The sequence below is a fragment of the Felis catus genome, chromosome E3 (genome assembly GCF_018350175.1).
Source record: "Felis catus isolate Fca126 chromosome E3, F.catus_Fca126_mat1.0, whole genome shotgun sequence".
Taxonomy (NCBI): Eukaryota; Metazoa; Chordata; class Mammalia; order Carnivora; family Felidae; genus Felis; species Felis catus.
The window spans coordinates 19,492,554-19,517,992 of record NC_058383.1 but is presented as its reverse complement, the minus strand read 5'-3'; the positions used below and the strand labels follow the sequence as shown (position 1 = coordinate 19,517,992).

At 51.0% G+C, this 25,439-nt stretch overlaps 1 protein-coding gene across 2 annotated transcripts in view; it reads right to left on the bottom strand.

Moving 5' to 3' along the window:
- Window positions 1-25,439, bottom strand: part of GTF3C1 (general transcription factor IIIC subunit 1) — a 75,525-nt gene that overhangs the window by 44,765 nt on the left and 5,321 nt on the right. For both annotated transcript variants that reach the window (XM_045047781.1, XM_011290562.4), the window contains exons 3-6: window positions 21,421-21,597; window positions 20,649-20,792; window positions 17,220-17,316; window positions 12,845-12,968 (exon numbers count right to left, since the gene is read on the bottom strand). In XM_045047781.1, the coding sequence (XP_044903716.1) occupies window positions 12,845-12,968; window positions 17,220-17,316; window positions 20,649-20,792; window positions 21,421-21,597 (542 nt within the window). The remainder of the gene's footprint in view (window positions 1-12,844; window positions 12,969-17,219; window positions 17,317-20,648; window positions 20,793-21,420; window positions 21,598-25,439) is intronic.

Here is a 25,439-nt window from a genome sequence, read left to right as displayed (position 1 = left end):
TCTGGCCATGGCGGACCCACCAGAACCCTTCAGGGGGGTGGGCAGGCCTGGGGCAAATGGACACAGAAGTGAGGGCAGCCTGGCCTCGTGCTAATTGGCCTGTACTTCTCACAGTGACAGAAAATCCCTCGTTCGTGACTTTTCAACAGAAGAAACATGACATCACAGCACTGGCTTCCTTAAGCCTCGGCTTCCTCCGCACCTGCCAGGCCCTCCGAGGTTCTCCTGTTGCCTACAGCTTTGCCCATGGCTCGGGGTGCCTGCCCTGCCCTCCCCCTCCACTTCTCCCTCCCAGGACGGGAGCCTAAAACAACCAGGAGGGGAACCATGGCGACGAGGGGGACCCCTTGCGCCCATGTGTATGGCTGAAAATTATTTCAAGGCTCAGGTGACCAGAACTGGGTGCTCCGTGCGGGTTTCCTTCTCGCGGCCGCAGAGGGAGGCACCTGTGACCAGCCCACCAACCACGGAGTCACTCCCCACTGGGTCCTCCCCCCGACCTCTCCCCAAGCCCCCTCCCAACCCCCTCAACCCCCACCTCGCCCCTCAGACGGTGCCCAGAGTGACCTACTGCTCCCGATAAAGCTGCTCCCGTTCCTCAGACGCCAACACAAGCTCTCCACGTGTCACACGAGCTGGCCCTCATCACGGCCGTGGGAGGTGGCTGCTACCATTCTGTTTCACACTTGAGAACAGCTGGAGCTAAGGCATTTGCCCAAACTCCCACCCCTTAGCAAGGGAGGAACCGGGATTTATCAGTCTGCTTTCCGAGCCCGGGGCCCAAACCTTGGGCAACATACGGCCCCTAATTCAAAGACACCCATGTGACCAAGAAAGGCGGGTGACCCGAGGCCAGGGACGTTGGCTTCTGCGGGAGCGACGGTCCAATGTGGCACTCGGGCAGGCCAGCACGTCTCAGCAACAGCCTGGCGTTATTCCTTCCATCCGGTTCTAACTTCCTCACGAGGTTAATCGGCCAAGAAAAGACACACAGAGCAGTGCTCGACATCGGCGCAAGTGGAGGAGGAGAAACACTACTACGCACTCGGGGAACCCAAAGGGTGAAGAAGGAGGGCGGCCAGGTGGCTCAGTCGCTGAAGCACCCAACTCCTTGATCTCAGCCCCGGTCTTGATCTCAGGGTGGCAAGTTCAAGCCCTGCATTGGGCTCCACGCTCAACATTTTTAAGGTTTTTTTTTTTTTTTTTTTTTAAAACAACAACACGAAGGACAGCTCTCCAAGGGTGAAGGGTGAAGAGGGAAAACCCCGCTCAGCCTTCCCAGCCTCCGCTCCTCACAGCATCAAGTCGCCACCTGTGCTCACCTCTGCTTCTATGCCACTTGATGTCCGTCCCATCATGGCCTGGTCCAAACGGCCCCGCTGACGTCTCCGCTGCCAGCCAGGGCGGCCAGACCTTCAGAGGAGCATCGGGGCGAACCTGGGCTCCCGGGTCGGGCAGCCGTGGGCCCGTCTCAGCCCTACAACCTCCCGTGTCCGGGACTCGGGAGGAAGGACTTAGTGTAGCTCTTCGTGTGAAGCTCAGCAAAATGAGAGGCTGGCGTTCTGTACGTCATATGTTGGTGTAAGGATGACTGGGGAGGACGTCTGTGCAGAGGCTGGAACACAGCAGTCAACCCTACGGCCAGCCAGCCCGTGCTGAGGGCCAGTCCTGTGTCACGGCTGTTACGAACTCACGACAAGCTGAGGCTGACGGTCCCCGTGAGCCCCATGATACAGGGAGAGTCTCCGGCACACCCTGAGTGGTGGGGCGGCTCGGGCATCTCAGACGGGGCCCAGCGTGCTTCTGGAAGGCCAGGCGTGACACGTTCACATGGCTGCCGGTGAGGTTTCGGGCCACGGGGTCTGCAGCTCTACCTAACCCTCAAAGCACAGCTCATTTCCCTGCCATGAAGCCCAACTGCACTGACTTTCTTCTGGAGACATCAGACAAGCAAACCCCAAGCTGTCTGTCTCTGGTCTTTCTCAAAACACTGATCGCAGAAACACATCCATTTCCCCATGCTGTGTCAAATGTACCCTTACTTTGGAAAATTTCGTGTTAGACAGGTAGCGTGCATGGTGGTTAAGGATCTGGACTCTTGGCGCGCCTGGGTGGCTCAGTTGTTTGAGCGTCCAACTTTGGCGCAGGTCCCGATCTTGCGGTTCGCAAGTTCAAGCCCCGTGTCGGGCTCTGTGCCGACAGCTCAGGGCCTGGAGCCTGCTTCCGATTCCGTGTCTCCCTCTCTCCCTGCCCCTTCCCCACTTGCACTCTGTCTCTCTCTCTCAAAAATCAATAAACATTAAAAAGGAAAAAAAAGAAAAGAATCTGGACTCTTCTTCCAGAGCCGGTGTGCAAACCTGAGCAAACTGGGTGACTTCCCTCAGCTTCAACGGACTTGCCTGTAAACTAAGGCTAAGGAGAACGTCTAGCCTCAGGGGGCGGTGGGGAGAATTGCAAGAGGTAAGGCAGGTGAAGGATGCCACACGGTGTGGTCTGTGGCTCGTGACTGCAGCAGCCTCATACACCTTTCCCATAGCTCTGGAACTTAAACAGCCTCAAAATGTCAATTTTTAGTATTGAAGTCCCTTCAGCTCACATTTGCCTATTTTTAAGGCAAATTCTTAGCAGCCTGTTCCAGACCGTAAGTCAGCAGAAGCCACAGCAGAAGGGGCCAGAGTGAGACCCCGGTCAGCACACGCACACAGCGTGAGTAGCGCCCGTCACGCCATCTGAGCGGCCGCCTCAGTGACTAAACACTCTAGCGGAGAAGTCACGGGTCTGTTAATGGCAACCGCCGATCCCTGGGTGCGGGGCTTACTTCCCGGGAACGGAAGGCAGGAGAGAGAGAGAGAGCCAGCCAGATCACTGCACACGCAGTCAAGCATGAGGAGTTTCGGGCATCTTAAAGACACAGTGTGCACCAATGTCAGCAGTTCAACACAAACCAATCACACTGTTCTTTTGTGTCAAAGACCCAGATGGGCTTGCCTTGGCATGAAGAAAGAATGGCTTCACTTAGACATCCTGAAGACCCAGAAAAGAAGGCGGGAGGGAGGAATCCTTACTGAGCATCCGGGATGCACCAGGCACTGCGGGAGGTGGTTTCAGATGCTATCTGAATCGTCGTGTGGATTCTGCAAGTAACCACTACCATTCCATGAAAAAGGAAACTGAGGCTCAGAGGGGTCAAGGGACCCAATTGGACGTCTTGGACCTAGAAAGTGGCCTTTCTTCCACACTAGGCAACCCGGCTGGGCTAGAACTTCCAATTTCTATCAGAAAACACCGCTCACTGTAAAGGAAAGCCCCAAGCTGCTACGAAGTGGAACCAACAGCCTGTGTTTCTCACACCCCCAGGGAAGATCTCACCTGGCCACGGGGCAGAGCGCTGCTCGCCAAGTGGTTAACCCGGGAGAAAGCAAGAGCAAGATGGGAACGAACGAGCACCAGGACAGACGTGCTCTGGAAGAGTCACCAGTGAAGGGACAGTAAGCCAGGGGGAGGTATGCAAATTCAGTGCTTTGCTCCTGTCTCACCTCCCACGCACGCACGCACACGCACGCACCCCTGGACGGGCCTAGGCTGGTCAGTGCTCGGGAGTCATTCAGGTAGTCCAGACACTGAAATGAGAAGCACGCCCAGGGGACACAAAGAGTCCAGGGCTGCACTCAGTGGCGGAAGGGGGTGCTGCTGCCCACATGCCAGGGTGATGGGATGGGTTAGAAACACGGGCTCTGGAGTCTCCCTCTGGTGAGAACCTGCCTCTGCCACTCACCAGCTGGATAACCATGGTGAAGGGAGAAGACCAGTCTGTGCCTCGGGCCGTTCACTAGTAAATGGGGACAGGAACAGGATCTTTCTCGCCAGGACCGCACCGGGCACACAAGCAGGCGGCACTTGCTCCCGCTTTTATTACTATTATCACTACAGCAACCTTAGGAAAACACAGCTTCTGAGGACCAAGGGTCATAGCCCATCACCCGGGCCGAAAATACCAGGAGATTGCCTGGGGGCTCGAATTCAATTTCAGGCACCTGCTGTGCGTTGGGCCCAGAACACATGAGGATGAAGACGGCAGGGTTCCTGCCCTGCAGAGGGTGGCGTCTGAGACAGAGGCTGGAGAGCGCAGGTGGGCCGTCTGCTGAGGGTTCAACACAAGCCCGGATTTCAGTTCTGTCTGATTCTCCCTGGGCAATCTGCTAACCTCTCTGAGCCTCCGGCTCCTCATCTATAAAATGGGCACACTTCTAACGGCATGTCTAGACTGACCTGCTGAGAAGGACTACAGGAGTAAATGCAGGTAAGGTGTTCAGCTTCACCCCTAAACACGCTAAGTGCTCAGTGACTACAGAGAAAGAAGCTATGAGGCAGGGCTCTACCGCCCGCATGCACGATGCTGGGGAGCGGGGAGGCATGTGGGGCCAGGCGGCGTAGGGGGAGGAGGTACCGAGGGTGGCCCCAAAGCGGGACGCTAGAGGATACGCAGTTGTCGAGGCGGGAGGAAGGCACGGGCAGAGGCACCGAGGCGGGCAGGGGTGGTGGGAGGGCGGGACTGAAGGGGAAGACAGACTGCAAAAGGCTTCCAGGCCAAGCGATGGATATTGTAGTTTTCACTTTCTATGCATATTTGCTTTTATTCCGTAGGCATGACTCGAAGTTATTTCCACGGTGGATGTGGAAGACGGACTGGAGAGAAGATGGTCCGCAGGGATAGTCCACATCTCCCGACTCTCCTGCCCCTGGGACAGCTGTCCTCGGCTGGCCCCACCTTCAGCCCCGCCCCTGCCTGCCAGCTTCCACCGCCCATCCGGTCACCCCTGTCATCTGTCAGGGAGGCAGCAGAGGGCCCTGGTTACAGACTCGCACCTTCTGTGCTCAACCCCCCCACAGAACCCAGCTCTAGGACCTGAGGCAAGGGATCTGCCCTCTGGTTTTCTGATCAGCGAAGGGAAGAAAAAGAAGAGGGCACCCGCACGATGGGGTGGCCAAAAGGATCAGAACACAGTGCGAACACTTGGCATAGAGCCTGACATGTTATCTGGATGGCTTTCCCATCTCTCTCCTGGCTCCAAGACTAACAGGATGGGATTACAAAACGGCAGAATCTCCCCTGGTGCCTTCTTTTTCACGCCCTAAGATAAGCCCACAGGATCTAAGGTTTCCCTTGCTAACTGTACAAGGTAACAAGGGCACGGACAATCACATACATGCATACAGAGGGCTCACGAACTTCAGGACACTGTAGAAATGTCCTCAGTTGAGAGAGTTCCAGAGCCACCATTAAATACCCAGGGTAGGGACCACCTCTCAAGCCCTTGGGCTGAGTTAGTGATGGACTCGGTTAGGCCCCCAAAGTTCTTAGAGACCCACAGATGGAAAGGGCTGGGGTAAACCGTGCACTTTTCTTGAGGGCTCTGAGCCAGGCGCTCAGCACAGACACATCTCAGTCACTTTACTGGCCCCCCGCCAACCTGTGGCCAGCTGGTCACCCGTGCGGCCAGTCACGAGCTCACAAGTCCTTGCACTGGCCTCTGGGCTCTTGCAAGCCCAAAGAACCTGGCCAGGCCCTCCCCACATCTCTGGCACATCGACTGCCATCTGCCCCAGTCCGATTCTCCAGAATTCTCCCCCTGCCCCACTCCCCTTCCACTTGCCACCAGCCTCCCCCTCCCCTAGCACAGCCTGGACAGGCACGTTTTCCTGCTCAGGGAGGTTGACGGAACATTCCCTCATGGTCAGCAGGCTTCAGTACAAGTTCCCTCCTGGACAGCAGGAATGCAGCCTGGAATTATGCCACTGGGGTGTTTTACTCCTACTCTTTGAGGTTCTTGCCTTTAATCGCTTTTGCCATAAAGTGTCTGTTTCTTTCATTTATCAGAAATATTACTGAGAGTAATTACCCTTCATTTTTTAGCTAGCATCCTTGGATCAACTTTGTCACTTTTAACTTAAAGAGATCTTGCTATTTTTAACCGATTTAACTGGTTTTCCCCCAGCACCACTAATTTGCTAGGCTTTAAACTCGGCCCTGACAACCTTCTTCTATTCTTTTCATGTTTATGCTCACCTTTTATCCTTTCTGTGTTTCTGATCTTTGTTCTTTTTAATTCTACTCTCCTGGTTCCAAAACTCTTTTAAACCTTTATTTTATTGTGTGTTAATCCTTCTTGATATGGCTCATTTCTCTTTTTTCTTAGCTTGTATACCTGAATCCTACTAGAACTTTTTATTTTTTTCAACGTTTTATTTATTTATTTATTTTTGGGACAGAGAGAGACAGAGCATGAACGGGGGAGGGGCAGAGAGAGAGGGAGACACAGAATCGGAAACAGGCTCCAGGCTCCGAGCCATCAGCCCAGAGCCTGACGCGGGGCTCGAACTCACGGACCGCGAGATCGTGACCTGGCTGAAGTCGGACGCTTAACCGACTGCGCCACCCAGGCGCCCCCTACTAGAACTTTTTAAATGTCGCCTTGTGCCATTTGAATGATCTTAAGTTTGCTGTACCCTGTTACAAGTGTTTGCTGGTTTTACTTTAATTCTTAACAGCTTTATTGAGCTACAATTCCTATTCCACTCCATTCACCGTGCGAAGCGTACAAGTCGGTGGTGATGTAGTGTATTCCCAGGTACGTGCACCTGTCAACCTGTCACCAGGCCGTTTTAGAACGTCCTCACTGCCTCAAACCTTGTAGCCGCTGGCACCCCTGTGTGGCCACCCCGTGGCCCTAAGCACTTATTAATCTCCTTCCAGATTCCCTATCCTGAACTTTCATCAAAATGGAATCACGCTGTAATGGCCTCTTGTGAATGGCTTCTTTCTCCATTGAATGGTTTTGCAGCCCTTGTTGAACATCAGCCGACCATCGATGTGTAGGTGTACCTCCGGACTGTCGGCTCTACTCTGTGGTCTCTATCTTTGTGCCGGTACCGTGTTGGCTTGATTATTGCTGCTTTATAGTGGTTTCGAAATTGGGAAGTGTGAGTCTTCCCACAGTGTTCGATTCTTGTTTCCCAGGATTAACTTTCCGGGCACCTTGCAATTCCAGATGAACTTTGGATTAGCTTGGCAATGTTTACACATAGGTCAGCTGGGGTTCTGCTAATTCGGGGAGTGCAGCCATCTGAACTAGGCTACCTCTCCAGATCCGTGAACAAGGGAGGTTTTCCCTCTTGCTTAGATCTGAAATTTCGGTCAACAATGTTTTGTCATTCTCAGAGTATATGTTTTTATGCTTGTTTTGCTTGAGTGTATTCCCAAGTATTTTATTCTTTTTGATGCTGATGGGAGAACTGTTTTCTTGATTTCATTTTTGGGTTGCCTGTTATCAATGAATGGAAATACAACTGATTTTTTGTATACTGATCTCGTGTCCTGCGGTCTTGTTGAACTTGTTCCTTATTTTTTAAGGGCCCTGGGTTAATAGCTATGGGAAGCGTCTACATCACGAACAGGGTGATACAGATGCTAGGGCCCCTCCCCCATCCTCTTCAATGCTGGACCCGCCTCATCACCCAACCTGGAAAACCGGCTGACTGACCGCCTCCATCATTAGCCCCGGGGGGGGGGGGGGGGGGGGGGGGGGGGCGGCGCACGCCTTCTGTCAACTGCTTCCAGTTGCCATTATTTTATGAAGGATCACGCCATTAACTTCTCTTTCTCTTCCCTTTTGTTCTCAGCCCAACTGAATAAATACAGTCTGACTAGTCCACTCTTGAAGACTATAATCCAAATTTGCAAAACAGATCAGTTCAGGGTGATTGTTTTCATTACCCAGACTTCCCCCCACCCCACCCCACCTTTCTGCAAAGCAGATCACTGAAGCTTACTGTAATGTATTTGAAATATGTGAAATCCAAACTATTTACAGCTTTTAGAAACAACTCGTATATATCCAAGCACACCTGTAAATTTACACGAAGTAATCCCTCATCTTTACTTATTAAGTCTTGTCTGCTCCCTAATGCCTTAGAGGGAAGGTTTATATTAATTCTGCAAAGTGGGATGACGCACAAGGCAAAAAAGACTAAAACTGTGCCTTCATCCCTTGTCTCCTGCCCAAGGAAAGTAACTGAAGTGGTACCTAATTAAATTAAATTTGCTAAGCATTTGCTTAGCCCTACTCTGTTCCAAGCAGACCCTGCACGGGTCTCAAGGATAGAAGGGATGTGAGGAGCGTGGTGGCTGCTCTCAAGAAGCTACTTAGTTTGGAAAAAAGTCACACAAACAACCAAATCACAGTGTGACAGAGGAAGTCAGGGGAACCCAGTTGATAAGCCTGAGCAGCAGAAGGTGGGTGACAAGCCCACCGGGGAGAGATGAGCCCCCTGGACAGTCAGAATGGGCTCACCGTGCTTGTGGGTGACAATCTAAAATTTCCAATCATCATTGTCTTAGGTGCCTGCCCACTTAAACCTGCAGAAGGAGCCAAAGCCATCATTACCATCAGTACCCAGTCTCGGAAGCTTCTAGTCCCAGCACCAGGCCTCAAGAAAACCCCGACCACAGACACACCTTCCAGGGTCAGGTCGATGACATACCAGAGTGAAGCTGGCTATGGGCTACATAGCAGGAAGCGGGGTGTCCTTGGGGAATGGGGCCTGACCCTTTACTATTAAAGAAATGCAGTTTCACGTTGCCTAATTTCATTTGTGCAGGCAAGTTGAAAGGCTGACTTCTTAGGTGCAATTTCTGATTTTTAAAAGACTGGTAACCTACCCAATGAAAACACATGCCGTGAGCCAAGCAAAATACATTGCTACATGTGGCCGTTACCATTCTGTGGCCCCTGCTGTGTGTGCACGGTTTTCTGGCAGCCCCATGACACTCTGGAAAGTTGTATTATGATCTCCAGAAAACCCTGCTGAGGAAACTGAGGTACAGAGAGGTCAAAATTTGCTGACAGTCACCCCAACAGGAAGTGACAAAATAAGAATTCTGACCCAGGGCTGTCTTACATCAAAGTTCACTCAGGTGTCTCAGTTGCAAGCGGCTGGCTTGAATTTCCAGGGACCTCAAGCCTGGGAGAAGCTTTGCTCCGTGGCTGCCCGCCCAGCAAGAAAGGTTATTTAAGGGCATTTCCTTCTTAGTTTCTCTACTTTAAAAATATAATCAATCCAGTCTGTTTATTTTTAATGTCTTCGTTGCAAGAAATCAGGAAATAAAGATGATTAAGGGCGCTTAGATGGCTGAGTCATTGAGTGTCTGAGCCTTGATTTTGGCTCAGATCATAATCCCAGGGTCATGGGATTCGGCCCTGAGTTGGGCTCCAATGCTGAGTATGGAGCCTGCTCAAGATTCTCTTTCTCTCGGGGCGCCTAGGTGGCTCAGCTGGTTGAGCATCTGACTCTTGATTTCAGCTCAGGTCATGATCTCATGGTTTGTGAGTTCGAGCCCCACATTGGGCTCAGTGCTGACGGCAATGAGCCTGCTCCAGATTCTCTCTCTCTATCTCTCTGCCCCTCCCCTATTCGTGTTCTCTCTTTCTCAAAATTAAAATAAATTAATTAAAAAAAAAAAGATTCTCTCTCTTGGGGCGCCTGGGTGGCTTAGTCAGTTGAGCATCTGACTCTTGATTTAGGCTCAGGTCATGATCCCAGGGTCATGGGATTGAGCCCTGAGTCAGGCTTCATGCTGAGCCTGGAGCCTGCTTAAGATCCTTTCTCCCTCTACTCCTTTCCCCCCGACTCACATGCAGTTTCTTTCTCAAATTAAAAAGAGGGGGTGCACCTGAGTGGCTTAGTCGGTTAAGCATCAGGCTCTTGATTTTGGCTCAGGTCATGATCTTGTGGTTTGTGAGATCGAGCCCCATGTTGGGCTCTGTCTCTCTTCCTCTCTGCCCCTCCCCCACGTGTGTATATATGTGTGTGCATGCTCCTTCTCTCAAAATAAATAAACATTAAAAAAAAAATTCTCTTCCTCTGCCCCTCTCCCCCGCTTACACTCTAAAATTAAAAAAAAAAAAAAAAAGATTAACAGACCCACAGGCAATGACTATTTTAAGCATTCAGATAATCCCACTTCGAGTCAAATGCACTTAAGCCTGGGACTTTTGTCCCTGCCACAGGACCCAGCAGTACTTCCCGGTGTTCTTCCTCCTGAAAAGGCTGATGCCGCCCACCCGTTCCCGAGAAGAGGGATGCCAGGCATCCAACCAGTCACGTGTGCACTCGGCACTGAAGGGACTCAAAGGGGAGGTGCCCTGTAGGAGCTTCCCCTACGCCCCTGGGGGCTCCTTCCCTGGTTTATTCACCTGTTGGATGATAATATCGGTGTGTTCCCATCTCCTCTCCCCATCTGAGACTTTTCTCAGATACAGGGAGCCAGTTAGGGTGGGCAGTGACTGATAGGTTGCCCACAAAGTCAAGCTTACAGGCCCCAACCTTTTTTTCTCATATGCCTTTTGGTTTTCCTGGAATTAATAACTTCATTTTTTCCCACTGGCTTGGTTTTCTGCGTACCTGTCACTAATTCACATGCAGACTCTCTGCCGACATACAACCTTCTCTAAACACATTCACAACCACCGGGCAACTGATCCTTTGCGTGGACTTCCGTCCCTCCTGGAGCCCCCTTCTCCTGCTCCCCTGTGGACGGGCTGCCCTCGTGCCGGTCATGGTGACTTCCCTTCACCACCTTCCCATGTTTCTCCTGGTCTCCTCACTCCCTGGACCCCATTTTCCCCGCCTCTTGTTTCAGTCTGCTGTTTGATGGTGGGCATCCTCCTGCAGCTTCCTGAAAGGGAACATGGGAGACGAGCGGTTTCAGATTCCTGATTTTCACAGCGCATCGATGCAAAAGCTGAATAAAGGAACTCCAGACTGAAAGTCCATTCCCTGCAGAAGGAAAGCACTGCTCCAAGGCCGCCCAGCTTCGGTGACTCCCGGGAAGTCTGACGTCTCCTCCGTGGAGGCTCTTTGGCTCTGGGTTTCTCAAGTTCCGGGATGGTGGGTGTTGGTGTGGGTTTCTGTTATGTTCTTCATGCTAGGCACCTGATAGGTCTCTTGCTCTAGAACCTCCGTGCTGCAGATCTAGGAGAATCCCTTGTGTCATTTCTCATCACCTCCTCCCCTCTCCTCCCCTGCCCACATTCCGTCTCCCCCACTGTGAGCCCGTCGTGCGGGCTGTCGGACCTTCGAGGCTTAGCATCTTGTTTTCAACTGAGCTCTACTTCCCGCCTCTTTTGGGTTTCGGAGATCCTTCTCAACTTTATCTTACCACCTTCCCTCCCGCTAACTCTTTCATTGCGATAAGCGGATTTCTTCTATTTCCAACAGCTCTTTTTTATCTTCCGTCCGTCCCCCCTTTACAGCTTCTCGCTGTGTTTTCACAGATGCGACACCTCCTCTCTGCAAGTCCTTCCAGGCTTTCCTCTGCTCCTCACTTTGTTCCTAGTTCCCCATTTGTCTCTCTTACATTCCTGTTACAGTTCTCAGATGTTCAGGGAAGTATTCAGTTGCTGCCTGGAGCCTGTGTTCTGGATGTCGTGCAGGGTGAGGAGGAGCAGGGGAGAGGCTGTCATGGTGTGGGGTTCCAGGAACGGTGAGCGGGCAGGGGCCCGCTGTGTTGCTGGGATACCCCTAGATTTCAGCATCTGGAGGACGTTTCCCGGACAGGTCGGTCTCTGCAGGAAAGCAGCCTCCAGCCTCCGGCCTAGGGGACGGTAAGTCTGGCCGCCAATGTTCAGGAGCCACATGGGGGGACTGCAGTGAGGGGACCCTCACCTTTTTGTGTCCCATTGCCAGCACGGCACCCTGTCCCCGGCTGGGTCTGCGAGCCCAGAGACGCTCTCATGCATCTTATCCTGAGATAAGCCCAGACTTGTGTGGGAAAGGACGTCTACCCCGGCCATGCAAAGTAAGGGAGGGGACCTGGGGAAGCGGCGGCTTCTTGCACACGCTGCCAACCAACCCCCTCGTCTCTGGCACCATCCAAACTTGTGCTCAAGGGTACCTGGGATCTCCACATTTTTAGTTAATTTCGGGTGCGGAGGCATCAATCCTTGGCTCCTGCCATACACAGGCGTTCAGGTTCCCCAGGCCGCTCAGTCTGTTACCACGTGTTCATCTGCCTCGAGCACCAGAATACTGTTGACTCTGTGCTGTCGTTCCTGCCCTAGCCTCTTTGTACCTGCTGGTTTAGTCCTTTTCTATCCCTTGTTGTCACTAGGGAGGAGTTTGGGGAGAGTGCAGATACGTGAGTATACTCCATCTATCATCTTTCACTGAACGCTCTGACCCTCGGCTCTTTAAATGACTTCGGTTGGTCAGGAACAGCATGGTGTAAAAATCAAGGATAGAGAAAAATAAAGCACTAAGGAAGGTTTTTAAAGTTTTACAGTCTCTTGTCCTTAGTTTAATTCTCTTGGAAGGCTCAAATCCCACATCTGTCACTTATGATTGCTCAACCTTTTGTAAGTTACTAGCACCTCTGAAGTTTTATTTTCTTACACCTAAAAGGTGACCCTACCACCTACCTCGCGAGGGCTACAGAATGAGATCATGCAACACAGCTGAGGGACTTCCAAATGCCGGAATGAACAGTGGCTTAGCGTAAGAAGGAAAACACGAACTTGATTTTGGACGCCACGGAGCAGAGATGTTGGAGGGACACCGACACGGAGATGGGTGCGGGCCCTTAGGGTTGCTTTCATCCAGCAAACATTTCCTGAGCACTTTTGCTACAGGAGATCCTAAGTCAGGCACTGAGGAATGAAGACTCGACCAAATACGTGAAGTCCTCCCACCGCAAGGCCAAACGTAGTGACACAGAAAGGCTGGAGCTTGGAGGGGAGAAGAGAAAGCCGTCTGCGCAGCCAAGGGAACAGAGGCGGAGACTCTTTACCTTTCTTTGTCTTACAAGGTCCACACTCAGGGTGAATCTCTTGTAAGGGGAGAGACACCACCTTCGCGAGGCCAGCATTCAGCATGTACTGGTACAGCCGCTTAAACGTCCTTTCGCACAGCCCCTGCCAACACACAATTTAAGAGCTGCCATCAGATACGAGCACGGCGTTTGCGACCACTAAAGTCATGTGAACGAACACAGGCTCAGGACCTGAGTTAACCGATTATCTTCAGCGACGAAACACTGGAGGGGCTAATGAGGAAAGACTCCAAGCTATGCTGTCAAGGGAAGAGAAGAAGGTGTGGATGATTCTATAAATGGATACATAGGGGTGGGAGTGAGGCAGATGGGAGCAGAGCCAGGAGGCTTTTCGCTGTATACTTTTTCAGTGGTTTGGTTTTCTAACCAAGGAAGTGCATCATTAACACACACACACACACACACACACCTCTCACAGGCAATGGAACAAACAGAAAAAAAGATTCAGGAGAAAGAAAATTGTAGTCTATCAGTGAAGTTTCCATAACGTGAGGATGATCACGTGCGCCCCACCGCTCACAACTCTGCAAGGCAACGTGCCCATAATGACCCTACGTGTCCCCAACTGCACGGGTTACTGATGTGCAGCCTCCAGTGCAGGCCATGCTTTTCCATCTGCATGTTTTTGAAAGTAACTGATTTACTTGCCAACATTGGAAAGTGAGAGATTTCATACATATGCATGTTTGTGTGTATATATATCATATAAACATATACAAACATATATACGTGTGTGTATATATATATATGTATATATACGAAGCAGGTTCTAGCTTCTCCTAGAAAAAAAATCCAGCAACAAATCCTAGGACTGGGGTTCCTCAGAGCAGCAGTCAGAGGGAGCCACGACAGGCAGGCCCATGCACGGTGGCCCCATCAGCCTCTGGTACATTGGAGTTGAAGGTCACCAGTTATGTGCTGTCTTCTTCTACAGTAGTTACCAGGAGGGTTACATATTTCTTGAATCCATACCGAGAGCAAAAACATTTTTTACACTCGGCCTGTTTCATTTGTTCATAAATCCATCCTGGCTGCGACGAGCACTGACTTGGCCACCCCTGGAGTCATGAGGCCAGTTCCGGCTGCTGTAGGCCATGGGCTGAATGACAGGAGGCACTTACCACTAAGAGCCTTTAGTGGAGTCTTACGGGTTTCCTCTTACTCTCTGGGGGAGAGAGAGGGAGCGAAATGTCTGCGGGCTGCCGCCACCACATATGTGATCAACTCTCAGAGCAGCCAGTGCCCCAGCCCTCGGGCAGGAGGACATACGGCTATCAAGGAATTACAGATGACTCACATATGGCTCATCCGAAGCCACCGGCTTGTAAATGGGATCTCTTGTTAATCTAGCTGTGCCCTCGGCATCATGGAAAGACCCTACGGAAGCTCATCCATCAAACCCCAGCCCCTAACATAGGGTCCTACGTCCTGGACGATCCCAAGCGCGGGAGAGGATGATGGAGTCCTGCCCTCCGGGGGGTCTGCCATCAGGGTCTCGCACAATCTGCCCAGCAACAAGGGAAAGAGGCAGTGTGAGCCTCCCCCACTCCCCCCAAAGGACAGCATGCCTATTCATGGCATCAACCTCACGTGTTGGCTAATTATTCACCAAATCCTGCTCCGCTTCCTCTGACCCTGTTTCCGGCTGCCGATGAGACATCACTAAGTCAAAGTCCCAGAAGACCGTCACACTCAGTAAATCCTAACATCAAATTTGTCATGCGCCTCGTCCTCGTGCAAACGTGTTCCTCCTTCTGAACTCCCTACTTTATTCAGACACTCATTCCACAAATACTTACTGAGCGCCTACCATGGGCCAGGCAGCGTCCGCCTGGTGGGGCTTCAGCAGTGAACAAACAGGCACGGTCGCTGGTCCCCGGTCCCTGCTCTCGGGAGCCTGCCCTCCAGCCCCATCGGCTTCAATGAGGAGCCATTACTCAAGCCGGACAGCAAGACTCCTTCCCTTTCACTCACCTCCATGTCCTGGCCTCAGGCGCTCACTCCGCCCAGCCAGCTCCTCTCCAAAACATCTCCCTTCTAGCGGTCATCACCCCCGGCCAGAGTCAACAGCATCCACCTTGCCACTCACACCTCCAATCTCTCTTCCTCTGCCAGGTTCATTTCCTATAAACACTCTTTCCTCCTCGTAACTTCTCCGTCTCTGAATTGCCACCGGCGGTTTACGAGGCCGAAGGCCACAAACCAGCCCCTCAGCCCGGTGCTCTAGACCTTTCTTAGCGCTCCAGCCACATTGTCGCTCCTCCTGCCTGAGCACACTGCCGCCCGGTGCCGGCTCGGTTACTGCGCCTCTAACAACCTGCTGGAGCCACCCTCCCGTGCCCGAGTTGCCATTTCTTGTCTGTCTACTTTGGGAACACTTCTTCACAGCCCAGCTCAGCTGCAACTTGCTCTATAAAGCCTCTCCCAGCTCCCTGAAGCAAGCGCGTCCTTGCGAGGTGCCTTCGAGCCTGAGCATGTGTTCGCACGTCTGCCTCTCCAGTGAGACTGCTCCACGACAGTGGGAGACCTGTCATCCTCACTAGTTTTTGTCATCGAAGTACAGGACACAGTCCTGACTCAAAGCAGACATTCACTAAAGTATCTGCTGGAGGAATAAGAGAACAGCGCCCTGTGACAGTCCACTCGTATCACTTAGTCCGCAGTGCTGACCTGGGACCCGACCTGCCCGGTCTCCGCACGCCCGAGTGACCCAGCAGGGCGGAGGGTTTCAATCACCGATGTCTGCTGGACAAGAAATATGAGGAACAATGTGGGCAGAGGTTTGTTTATTAAATAGGGATTTTCTTCATTTCTACTAGGATCTCTCAAGAGAAAGACGTATTTTTCTTTCATTTTCCACTCTTCATGGAGACTCAGATACCGAAAAATATTTCTTACCACAAACAGCAGTGCACATGTAATGACAAATGACAAGGGCCTGGTGTCTGAGAGGTGGCAGGAAGGAAGGGGCTGGCGGGGGTGGGCGGAGGGGGGGCTGGCCAGCGCACAGTTGGCTCTAGCTGACTGCCATCAGGAGAGACTGCAGGCCCAGGCTTGACGGAGCCTCTGATATGTCAAAGGAAGCAAGGAACTTAGATTTGTCTGTGAAATCTCAGTTTAAAAAAAAAAAAAAAAATGCCAGGTCAAATGTACTTTTAACAACATATAGGCCAAATCTGACCCCCAGGCCTCAGTTCCTAAGCTCTGCCTCAAAGAGACTTGGGCATGGGGGCCTGTGTGGCTCAGTTAAGCATCTGACTCCTGATTTCTGCTCAGGTCATGATCTCAGTCGGGAGTAGGAGATCGAGCTCTGTGTCGGGCATGGAACCTGCTTAAGATTCTCTCTCCCTCTGCCCTTCCTTGCTCGTGTGCTCTCTCTAGCTCTAAATAAATAAATGAACAAATGAGGGGCTCGGGCGTAGAGGAGATCTAGCATAAAGAGGCCCATTTCCCTCTATGACGGAATCAGAGATGAGGGCTCCACTCACCAATGCAGGAGGTGAGGAGCAAGGATTATTGTTTTTTGTTTTTTTTAATGCTTATTTATTTTGAGGGACAGGGAGGGGCAGAGAGAGAGGGAGAGAGAATCCCAAGCAGGCTCCAAGCTCAGCATGAAGCCCAACACGGGGCTCGATCCCACGAACCACGAGATTATGACCCGAGCTGAAATCCACAGTTGGATGCTTAACCTACTGAGCCACCCAGGCGCCCCAACCCTGATATTGATAATCAGATTCCAAATCACGGTCCTTTGTGGGCTAATCACTATGACCCAAACAGGCTGACTTTAAACTTCAGGTTGTAAGTTCCGCTGTCTAACCGGCAGGGCAATTTGTTTCTCTCCCCCGTCTAATGCTGGCTCCGCCGAACACTGTTCGAATCAGCCTGGGGGCCACATGCCCCCTCCGTGCTTTCCTCCTCCCCCCACCTCTACCGCGGGGCCCAGAGACTAGGCCGGTGGGTAAGCACTTCTCTCCCCGTGCCGTCACACTATCATTTCAGTATTAAACCAGTGTGATGGAATTAGAAGTGTGCTCACAGAAGCACCCCTAAGTGCCCAGGTCCACCATTCCACACGAACTTATACCGCAGGGCCTCGAGCAAACCCTGGGGAAAATGGGAGCCAGCCTAGGGCAGGAAGGCCTTCGATGAAGGCCTGGGCACTTTTTCCTTCTGTGGAACAAAGGAAGATCCCACTCGCTTCAAGGTTAAGGACGGTTAAGTCTGTGAACAGGGCTGATTACAAGCCACCATCAAGGTACACTAAACAAAGATGTCCAGGCTGTGGCACAGTTCAGTCCAGCCCAGAGCACAGGCGGCCCCGGGCACTTACCAGCTCTTCTCTCAGCCTGCCCAGGGTCTCCATCTGGTTACTCCGTGTGCTCAGCACACCCGAGAGCTTCTCCATGAGGATGTCATATTTGCTCCTCCTATGAGAAACACAAAACAGCTTGTCTGGTCAAACCTATTGCTAAAGAGTGCCTCGCAAGCCTTCAGTGACCACATCCCAAACTACAGAACCTTCATCTTCGGTCTCGGCCACCACCCAGCCCACAACGTGCACTTGGTGGGGCAGAGACCGGCTCTGAGTGGCTCGGTCACATGGCCAAGGGCACCTAGGTAGTGGCCGTGTACAAACTAGACCTTTGGGCTGCAGCCGTAAGGATTCTTCAAAATGCCTTATGTTTTTATAATAGCATCAAGTTTAGGAAGGACCTTAGGTATTTCTATATAAATCGCTTGGTGAAGGAGGGGATTATTTCATAAAGAAGTGAAACAGGTTTTCTAAACTTCAGACTCAAGACACGAACCTAGGTCCTTGCCCACATCCAGCGCTCTGTTCGCTGTATCATGATGCCTTTGATTCTGAAGGCTGGCCTCTACTCTGACTTCACTGGCCTGATCAAGCCCAACCCCCAACTCATTTTTATTGTGTAGAATCATAAATGACTGCCTCCAAGCTAATGGCCACCAAGGAAGCTATGAAAGAGAGTGGAGGGCTCCCAACTATGTGCGCCTGGGGAGGCTGGGGGCAGGGTGTAGCTCGGAAGGTGACCTTGACTTTAACTGGTCACAAGCTCAGGGTCACGGAGGGCTTATGTATGGGATACAGAGTCTACACCCACTTCTCCACTTCGACTGCCTCTCAACACATGAAAGGATAAAGGAAGGCACAGATATTTACTGCATGTGAATTAATACCAAGCACTGAGTCATGGCCATTTTCTTTCTTTTTTTTTTTTTTCAAAGTTTATTTATTTTTGGGACAGAGAGACAGAGCATGAACAGGGGAGGGACAGAGAGAGAGGGAGACACAGAATCGGAAACAGGCTCCAGGCTCTGAGCCATCAGCCCAGAGCCCGACGCGGGGCTCGAACTCACGGACCGCGAGATCGTGACCTGGCTGAAGTCTGACGCTTAACCGACTGCGCCACCCAGGTGCCCCATGGCCATTTTCTAGGAGAAGAAACCGTGGTTCAGAGAGGTCAAGCGCCTTTGCCCAAGTAAGGGGCAAAGATTTAAATACAGATCTTGACTTAGTCCACTGTTAACCTCTTCCACCCACAGCTGCCGCCTACACCAGGTAGGAGTCTAGTGATACTGTATTTAACTAGTGGAAAGTAAGACTAAATAAATAAAATGCAAACTGTCGAAGCATGATTCTCTCTCCAGTAGGATTTCTAAAATACAGGTTTGACGACAAATTTGGAATTTTGACAGGAATGCAGTGATATCATTACTCCTGGAAATCCTTAGTCAACAGTCTGCCTACATGTATATCAAGCACTTTCTTTGGGCCCAGGCCTGTGCTAGGCAGTGGACACTGTCGACTTTAAAACTGATACTTAATCCTGAGTGTTCACTCACCTCCCATTTGGAGAGCATGCCTGGCCATTGGTAATGGGCAAGGTCTCTGTCGTTCGGCTAGGGGTGAGTCAAAGTCATTCCCCGTGGTCCAGGGAAAGGAAGGGCCTGCCTACTGCCTCTCAAGGATTCCGTGACATTGCCCGACTCCACTGTGGAGCACTGGTGGCCAGGCGCTCGGGGACTCCCGCTTACTCACCTGAGGGCCACCTTTTCCAAGGCCTACTCCAGCTCGATCCTTCCTTACCCTGGTCTCTGGATGTCTCACCAAGGAGGCCATGAGGTGCCGGAGGGCAGGCTGAGGCCTGTCTTAAGCGTGGTGGAACACTGCTTTCCCCCATTCCTATGCCAGGCAGTCACCCCAACAGGGAGCAGGAAGGAGTCAGAGACTCACTCCCAGAAACCCTCATCCTCAGAAGGGAATGTACACATCTCACCACCCTGCTATACTGGCTGGACCAGGACCCGCGGCTAAATAGCAACGTCATGCACGGTGATCACTCAGCACAACCTCTACATCTCACCATCTAGGCTGATTATGAGAGTTACGTGTTGGAAAAACATGCCAATTTTAAATCGGATACAATTCAATCTCAATTCTGTCACCAAAACAAATCTGATTTGACTGATTTGTTTTTATTTTTATACTCCTCCCCAAATTTCACCAAAATGTTAACAGTCCCTATTGCTGGGCAATGGGGTTACAGGAATTTTTTTCCTTCTTTTCAATATAATCTCCAAATTTTCTAACTCAGCAAGACTTATTTTCACAATCAAAAATAGATGGTAAATCTCTTTTAAAAAGCTATAGTCTAGGGCACCTGGGTAGCTCAGTCAGTTAAGCGTCTGGCTCTTGACTTTGGTTCAGGTCATGATCTGATGGTTCATGAGTTCAGGCCCTGCGTCGGGCTCCTCACTGAGTGTGGAGTCTGCTTAAGATTCTCTCTTTCTTTCTTTCTCTCTCTCTCTCTCTCTCTCTCTCTCTCTCTCTCTCTCTCTCTCTCCCCACCCCTGTCCCTCTCTCCCATTTGTGCTCATGTTCTCTCTCTCAAAATAAATAAAGTTAAAAAAAAAAGAAAAAAGAAAAAAAAGGTAGTCATGGGCACCTGGGTGGCTCAGTTGGTTGAGCATCCACCCCTTGATTTTGCCTCAGATGATGGTCCCAGGGTTGTGGGATCGAACCCTACACTGGGCTCCATGCTCAGTGTGGAGCTTGCTTAAGGCTCTCTCCCTTGGGGCACCTGGGTGGCTCAGTCAGTCAAGCGTCCCGACTTTGGTTCAGGTCATGATCTGATGGTTCATAGTTCAAGCCCTGCTTCGGGCTCTGTGCTGACAGCTCAGAACCTGGAACCCGCTTCGGATTCCGTGGCTCCCTCTCCCTCTGCCCCTCCCCCACTCGTGCTCTTTCTATGTCTCTCAAAAAAAAAAAATAAATGTTTAAAAAAAAAACTTAAAAGATTCTCTCCCTCCCTCTGCCCCTCCCCTGCTTGATGCATGTATGTGTGTGCTCGTCCTATCTAAAATAAAAGCAAGGGGCGCCTGGGTGGCGCAGTCGGTTAAGCATCCGACTTCAGCCAGGTCACGATCTTGCGGTCCGTGAGTTTGAGCCCCGCGTCGGGCTCTGGGCTGATGGCTCAGAGCCTGGAGCCTGTTTCCGATTCTGTGTCTCCCTCTCTCTCTGCCCCTCCCCCGTTCATGCTCTGTCTCTCTTTGTCCCAAAAATAAATAAATGTTGAAAAAAAAAATTTAAAAAATAAAATAAAATAAAATAAAATAAAAGCAAAACATAAATCAATAAAAGTAAAAAGCTACGGTCGTGCTGTGATTTAGCCTCCATGGTTTGTAAAGGCCTAACGCGCAGGGCAGAACAGAGTGCTTTGGCGTGCACACGCTATACCTGTCCACGTGAAACCGATTCAGGAGGAGAAGGATCGAGTGCTGCTGGGCTCCGGTAGGTAATCGGATCACATGTGACTGCATCGTAATGAGCCCGTTTTTGTTCAGAATTTTCCGGTGATAGTGGAGCTTCCCGGCATCAACCCTGGAGGAGAGGAGGAGAGTGGCTCTGTCATTTTTGCTTTGCTGGCTGCTTTCCCCAACAGCGCAGAGGGCCTCTCACCTGAACGTCAGTGCTAGACACACACTGTAGCACTGGCTAGTCCTACCCAGCCACTCTACGACGACAGTCACTGTGGGACAGCGGCCTTGAAAACAACAGCCATGCCTCAGCCTAACAGCACAGCCGAGGTCCCCGGCAGAGGCGGACGGGGGATGGGGGTGGAGGCCCAGGGAAATGGGCACGGGACAGATGGTGGGGTGGGCGACGATGAGGGTTAGTGATGACACCATCAAATACAGGTGCCCAATCCTGTAGTGGCCAATAACTAGGGGGACTATACATCCTGATTTGCCCGGAGGTCCCAATTTATGACCACTGCCTTGGCCTTGCCCTGGGGCCCCACTCTCCACTCTCAAAATGTCTGGTTTAGATACTAATTATAGGGTCACTCCAGGGTCTCTTCATACACAAAGCCCTGCACTCCCAGTCAGCATAGGTTGCAGACTGCCCCAGTGGCAGGGCTGAGAGGAAAGGGGAAGGAGGTAGGTCAACAGGCTGGGGGGCAGGGCACAATCATCAGGGAGCCCTGTCAAGCGAATCATCCCCTCACTTGAAAGCAGTGCTGTGGAGGTCACGCTGGAGCTCGCCTTGCCACCGGGACCGGCCCAACCGCTCCAAAATGCAGTAGGAGAAGTCAGGGAGCTTCAGGTCGGGGTCACCCTCCAAGCCTATCAAGGCCCTGTACCGCATGTCCTGGGAGGCGACGATGATCAGTCTCTTTCCCCACCTGTGGATCAGAAACGACCACACAGAAGAAATAACTTTAAGTGATTTGAAGAAAATATGAAAAAACAGGGGTGCCTGGGTGGCTCAGTCAGTTAAGCATCAGACTCTTGGTTTTGGCTCAGGCCGTGATCTTGCGGTTCATGGAATCGAGCCCCACGTCAGGCTCAGTGCAGAGCATGAAGCCTGCTTGGGATTCTTGCTCACCCTGCCCCTCCCCTGCACACTTATTTATAAATAAACTTAAAAAAACAAACAAAACCCTGAACCTTAGAGAATCATCATTTTGTGCTGCTTCTTACAGCTTTACAATCCCCCCATTAAGGCAGTTTCAGTGTCCAAACTGCAGCATTTGGGGTGAACAGAGCCAACCTTGTGTTCTCCTTATGTGGTGCCCTCCGAGGTCTCGTCAGGACACTCAGACCAAAGCCCAGACTCCCCAGCAGGGCCTGGTACATCCGATGCACCCTCCATGGCCCTGATGGTCCTCAAATGAGCTGCTTCCTCTGCCCGGGCTCCTCCCCGAATCTGTAGGTGACGGATTCCTTCTGATCATTGGGGCTACTGCTTAGACATGACCTCCTCGGGCCTTCCTGAAAGTCTAGCCCCAGCTATCCCCTACCTGGCCATTGCCATATTCTTCACAGCACCCGGCACTCTTAAAAATGGTCGTATTTTGGGGATGCCTCAGGGGGCTCAGTCAGTTGAGCGTCTGACTTTGGCTCAGGTCATGATCTCATGGTTGGTGAGTTTGAGCTCCGCATCAGGCTCTGTGCTGACAGCTGGGAGCCTGGATCCTGCTTCGGATTCTGTGTCGCCCTCACTCTCTGCCCCTCCCCCAGTCGTGCTCTGTCTCTCTCAAAAGTAAATAAACATAAAAAAAATTTTTTTTAAAGGTCTTTTTTTTTTTTTTGCAGACATTCTTGTCCGTCTCCTCCCTTCAAATTTAAGTGCCATAAAGGTAGGCACATGGTACTGACTTGTTCACTAGGACACCTTCAGTGCCTAGTATGATTGTAGTGCATAGTAGGGGCTCTGTGAGTATTTGTTAAGTGAGCAAACTAGCCTACTGAACTGGACAGATAAGCTTCAGAGTCAAAAATACAGGTACGCCTCAGAGATGTTGTGGGTTCAACTCTAGGCCATTGCAAGAAAGCAAATATTGTGATAAAGCAAGTATCACAATAAAGGTAGTCAAATAAAGTTTCTGGTTTCCGGTGCATAGAAAAGTATGTTTATACTATACTGTAGTGTAGTGTATTAAGTGTGCAATGACATTACGTCCAAAAAAACCAATGTGTGTACCTTAATTAAAAAATACTATTGCTAAGAAATGCTAACCATCATCTGAGCCTTCACCAAATTGTAATCACCGGTCCCAGATCACTGTAACAAATATAGTAATGAAAAAGTTCAAAATATTGAGAAAATTGGGGCACCTGTGTGGCTCAGTTGGTTAAGCGTCCAACTTCAGCTCAGGTCACGGTCTTTACAATTTGTGAGTTCAGGCCCTGCGCCGGGCTCTGTCCTGACAGCTCAGAGCTTGGAGCCTGTTTCAGATTCTGTGTCTCCCTCTCTCTCTGCCCCTCTCTCGCTTGTATTCTGTCTCTCTTTCAAAGATAAACATTAAAAAAAAAAATAAAGAAAAGGAAAGAAAATATATTGAGAAAATGACCGAAATGTGATACAGAGACACGAAGCGAGCAAATGCTGTTGGGAAAAATGGTGCCAACAGATTTGCTTGATGCAAGGTTGCCACGAACCTTCAATTTCTAAAAAACGCAGTATCTGTGAAGTGCAGGACGACGAGGTAGGTCTGTACCGAACTGGCTAATCAGCGGATTTGTAGTCCGTTGAAGACCAGACCCTGGAAGAATCGTCAGCTCCTCCTAGTGACTTGAGGTGTGAAAATAATAAAGAGGCCAAGAATACGTCCTAGCAAGGCATTTCAGACTGAGTGACGTGATGGGAGACAGGCCTTGTGGTTAGATGTCTAAACAACAGAGCTAAGAAGAATTAGATGCTGGCCCAGATTTAAGGGGTTGGTAGTCCATGAGTTCTTATACAGGGACCCTCAGTGATGCATTCATCTGGGAAAGGGAGCGCTTCCGAGTGGGGGTATCTTGGTGCCAAGAAGTGAGTGAGTGAGGGGTTCTCTGCCAGCACACCCTCGTGGGATCTCTGCTCCAGGGCTTGGACCCCAAGAGTATGTGAATGGAGTGGGCCAATCTGCCCAAGATGTCAGCTTAAATTAGCAGATGAGGCCCAGTGGGTGGAGTCTCAGACTTAAGTGATGGAGACTCGGCAGAGAAACGGATTTCTTCTATCACATCCTTCAGACTGACGGTTCTCCTTCCTCCCACCCCACACTGGCTGGTTTCACTTCTACCACCAACTGGGCCAAAGATGAAAGAAGAGGCTGTCTTCCTTTTAACCTTACACTGTTTGTGACCTAAAATAAGTCTCCTGTAGAGTCATGGAAGTCGGCAGAATCCATCCTCAGAGAGAATGGTTGCGAACACGCATGAAAGAGACAGTCCACTTCCTGTGTCTGCACATCACAGACTTAGGACTTTGCTCTCTCGTCCAAAACAGGTTCATTAAGTTAAACTGGAAGAGGTCAGCTGGGAAAAGAAAGCTGGAAAACTGGGGAACAGGTTTGCTGCTTTTCACACAGGCTCAGATTTGTTTACTACGCTGTCCTATCATGATCCCGACAGTTCCAATTAGCTGACTAAGGGACTCCTGCTAGGCTTAAAATGCTGAGTGTGGTCACCAGACAGGATGTCAAATACTGATTAAGCACAATGTAAAGTACCAGAGATGCCAAGATAGATAAAAGCGGTATCCACCTTCAAGGAGCTCACAGTCCACTGGAGGAGGAAGTCCAGAAAGTGAGCGATTATGCTATGATCCAACAGCTGTCAGAGAGCACCTAGGAAATGGCATACGTCCAGAGCCCAATTCCATCTAAGCTGTGTGTGTGAACGGAGCACAGTAACTAGGGACCGCTCTCACAGGAGGGGATGTTGAATGAGCACTAAGCTTGGGGGCAGGGGAGGGGGGGAGCGGTGAAAGGCAAGGAAGCAGAACCTGCAAGTTTCTGGAGGCACGAAGCAGTGCGCCTGTCCTGGGGGCAAATGGCCCGGCCGGGAAGCCTGGTGTGGGGTCGCAGGCTGGAAAGCAGAAGGAAGGAGAGCCCGAGAGGTCAGTGCGAGTCCACATCCCAAAAGGCCTGGCAGTGCCGTCCAGGGAGTTTGGATGCCATGACACAGGTCAGGGGTTAGAACTTCCAGACCAACAGGAGAGTCAATCAGTCAACATGCACTCTCAGGAGCCGATGCGGTGCCAGGCAGAGTCTAGATCCTAGAGATACAGCCATGAACAAACAAGAGTTTCTGCCCTCAAGGTTACAGTCTGGTATGGAAAGAGTGACGTAAATAAACACTGAAGACCATTTTTGGTACTGACGTGAGTAATGCGATGATGTCTGGGCAACAGGGACATACTTTTTGAGGAACCAAGTCCAAGGCTGAATGAAGAGAAGGGGGTGGGAGATGTGAAGATCTGAAGCAGAATATTTTTAACTTTATTTATTTGAGAGAGAGAGAGAGAGAGAGAGAGAGAGAGACAGAGAGAGACAGAGAGAGGAGTGTGCGTGTGCGTGAGTTGGGGAGCGGCAGAGAAAGAATCCCAAGCAAGCTCCGCACTGTCAGCTCAGAGTCCGACGAATAGGGGCTCGATCTCATGAACCGTGAGATCATGACCTGAGCTGAAATCAAGAGTCAGACGTTTAACCAACCGAGCCCCCCAGGAGTCCTGAAGGCAGAAGACTCTAAGCAAAAG